This window comes from Loxodonta africana, chromosome 10 (genome assembly GCF_030014295.1).
Source record: "Loxodonta africana isolate mLoxAfr1 chromosome 10, mLoxAfr1.hap2, whole genome shotgun sequence".
NCBI lineage: Eukaryota > Metazoa > Chordata > Mammalia > Proboscidea > Elephantidae > Loxodonta > Loxodonta africana.
The window spans coordinates 25,554,143-25,557,071 of NC_087351.1; the positions used below are offsets into that span (position 1 = coordinate 25,554,143).

General features: G+C 39.3%; 1 protein-coding gene across 1 annotated transcript; it reads right to left on the bottom strand.

The window, feature by feature from the left end:
- Positions 1-353: 353 nt before the first annotated feature.
- LOC100677709 (olfactory receptor 4N5-like) lies at positions 354-2,676 on the bottom strand. The gene has a single exon (XM_064291893.1). The coding sequence runs from the start codon at positions 1,776-1,778 to the stop codon at positions 852-854; it is 927 nt and encodes a 308-aa protein (XP_064147963.1). The 5' UTR covers positions 1,779-2,676; the 3' UTR covers positions 354-851.
- Between the last annotated feature and the right edge of the window lie 253 nt (positions 2,677-2,929).

Here is a 2,929-nt window from a genome sequence, read left to right on the forward strand (position 1 = left end):
CAATAAGCAACATCAGGGTAAACAGAGAAAAAATCGAAGCCATCAAGGATTTCATTTTACTTGGATTCACAATCAACACCCATGGAAGCAGCAGTCAAGAAATCAAATGGTGCTTTCCATTGGGTAAATCTACTACAAAAAAAAAAAAAGACCTCTTCAAAGAGTTAAAAAAGCAAAGACGTCACTTTGAGGAATAAGGTGCACCTGACTCAAGCCATGGTGTTTTCAATTGCCTCATATGCATGCAAAAGCTTTACAATAAATAAGGAAGACTGAAGAAGAGCTGATGCCTTTGAGTTGTGATGTTGACGAAGAATATTGAATATACCATTGACTTCCAAAAGAACGAACAAGTCTTTCTAGGAAGGCATACAGCCAGAATGGTCCTTAGAAGTGAGGATGACAAGACTTCATCTCACATACTTTGGACATGTAATCAGGAGGGTCCAGTGCCTGGAGAAGGGCTTCATGCTTGGTAGAGTGGAGCATCAGTGAAAAAGAGAAAAACCTTCAATGAGATGGACTGAAACAGTGGCTGCAACAATGGGCTCAAGCATAACAATCATGAGGGTGGTGCAGGACTAGGCAGTGTTTCATTCTGTTGTACATAGGGTTGCTATGAGTCGGAACCAACTCAACTGTGCCTAACAACAGCATCTCAATATCTTTCTATTCCCACTGGATTGTATATCCAGGAGAACAGCAACTTTGTCTATCTCAAGAATAACTCTTTCTCCAGTGCCCAGAATTGTTCTGACGAATGAGAGGTGTTCAAAGATGTATTTTTTTTGAGGTAAATAAATTAATTTCAGACGAATTCCTCAAGTCTTGTTTATCTAAAATTTTTCCTTTCATCTGGCTATATGCAGATTAAATAATCTTCTCATTGAGGCTTTCACTTCTTGGTTCCGTAGGGTGTAAATTACAGGATTCAACAAAGGAAATATCACTGTGTGGAAGAGAGAAACCACTTTGTCACCTGGCAAGGCTCTAAAGGGGCGAGTGTACATGAAAATGGCTGGCCCAAACATAAAAAATACGATGATAATGTGAGTAGTGCATGTGGACACTGCCTTACCCTTCCCTTCAGAACAGTGTCCCTTTAAATGGAAGAGGATGACAGCATAAGAGGCCAGAAGGCCCAGGAAACACAGGAGGGTGAGCAATCCATTGTTGGAGACAATCAGGAGCTCCACTACAAAAGTGTCTGTGCAGGCCAGCTTGATGATCTGTGGGGCATCACAGAAGAAGTTATCCAGCTGGTTTGGGCCACAGAAGGGCAAGTGGAGGATAAGTGCCACTTGTACAAAGGAATGAGCAAAGCTCCCAAGGCATAGAGCCAACAATAAGGCATAGCAAACTCTAGGTTTCATGATAGCTGAATACTGTAAAGGCCAACATATGGCAATGTAGCGGTCAAATGCCATAAAAACAAGAAGGAACATCTCCCCAAGGAAATGCAAGAAAAAGAGCTGAGTGATGCAAACTCTGTATGATATCACCTTTTTCTCAGAAAAGAAGTCCGCCAGCATCTTGGGAGCCACAACGAAGGAGTAGGATGCATCCAGGAAGGCCAAGTTTCCCAAGAAAAAGTAGAGGGGGGCTGAGAGACCAGGGTCTGATCTGATGGTGAGAATGATGAGGAAATTTCCAGGGAGGATGATGAGGTAGAAAACTAAGACTAGCACAAAGACAAGGAGCTGAATATCTGGAGACTGGGTAAGACCAAGAAGGATGAATTCTGTCATCATTGTGCTGTTTCTTATCTCCATCTCCATGGCCTGCAGTACATCAAGAAGCACAGTTTATCTCCATATCATCCATCTACACCACAGTTCTCCAGCTAAAAGCAGTTGACACCCATGACTTCAGTAAAAACAACACACCTTAACTCTTCTCAATATCCTGGGTAAATCCTTTATCCTTTATTCCTTCAAATTAAAAAAAAAAAAAAAAATCAAACAAAAAACACTATTCTCAGGTCAACACTCTTATTGCCATTGAACCACGTACCTCTAAAAAACTGCTGTCCACATTAGGGGTCTAGCTTCCTATACCTTGGGCTTCCTATCTTCCTGAGTCATAGAAGAAGTTTCCTGATTGAGAGACAACATAACTACAAGTATTAAGATCTTTGACTTATTGGAGCATATTATGCATGAAGCAAAGCTATTTTGACGAATTAGACCAATTTTCTCCTCAATCACACGACCCAAAACTTTACGAGGCATTTCCTTCCTTCGATTCCTGTGGAATTCCCAGTCTCTGAGTGTTAACTCTCTGCTTTCTCTCTCTATTTTCTTACTAATTTGTCTTATTGCCCTCCCTCTAGTCTGTCATTCTTACCTTCTCTGACCCCAAACTGATCACCAGGATCCCAAATAATAACTCTTACCTTTCACCTAATTTACAGATAATTCCCTCGTCGTATCCCTGGTTGGATATCACTTTTGTGGCCACTGTATACCCCATCCATGCAGCTTAAATTGCCACTAACTCAGTCTCAAATGCTTATACACCCAGACCACTTCTTTCTCTGATACCAGTATGACACCCAAGGGAGAGTCAGCAAACAATGTGCTACAGTACAAAATTTGACAGTATATAAAGAAAAAATTATCTGAACTCACAAAATCTTAGAGTTAAAGTGCTAGAAATAACTCTAAAGAACCTGTAGTTTAATCCCTTCATTTCAAAGACAAGAAAACTGAGGATAATTTTTTTATGTTACTTGATTTTAGAATGAGTTTTGTTTTAGCAACTGTTAGAACAATGCAGGTGTGTACAAGTCAGTTTAAACTGATTTAAAAAAAATCATTTATCACAGCCTTAAAAGAAAAAAATTTTTAAGTCAATGGATGCTTTTTCTTATTGTGTACTTAAAAAAACAAAAATAATATTAAAAAATTTTTTTTTTAAATATTATTTT

Coding starts and splice junctions, on each gene's coding strand:
- LOC100677709 (XM_064291893.1), bottom strand. CDS start 1,778: ATGGAGATGGAGATAAGAAACAGCACAATGATGACAGAATTCATCCTT.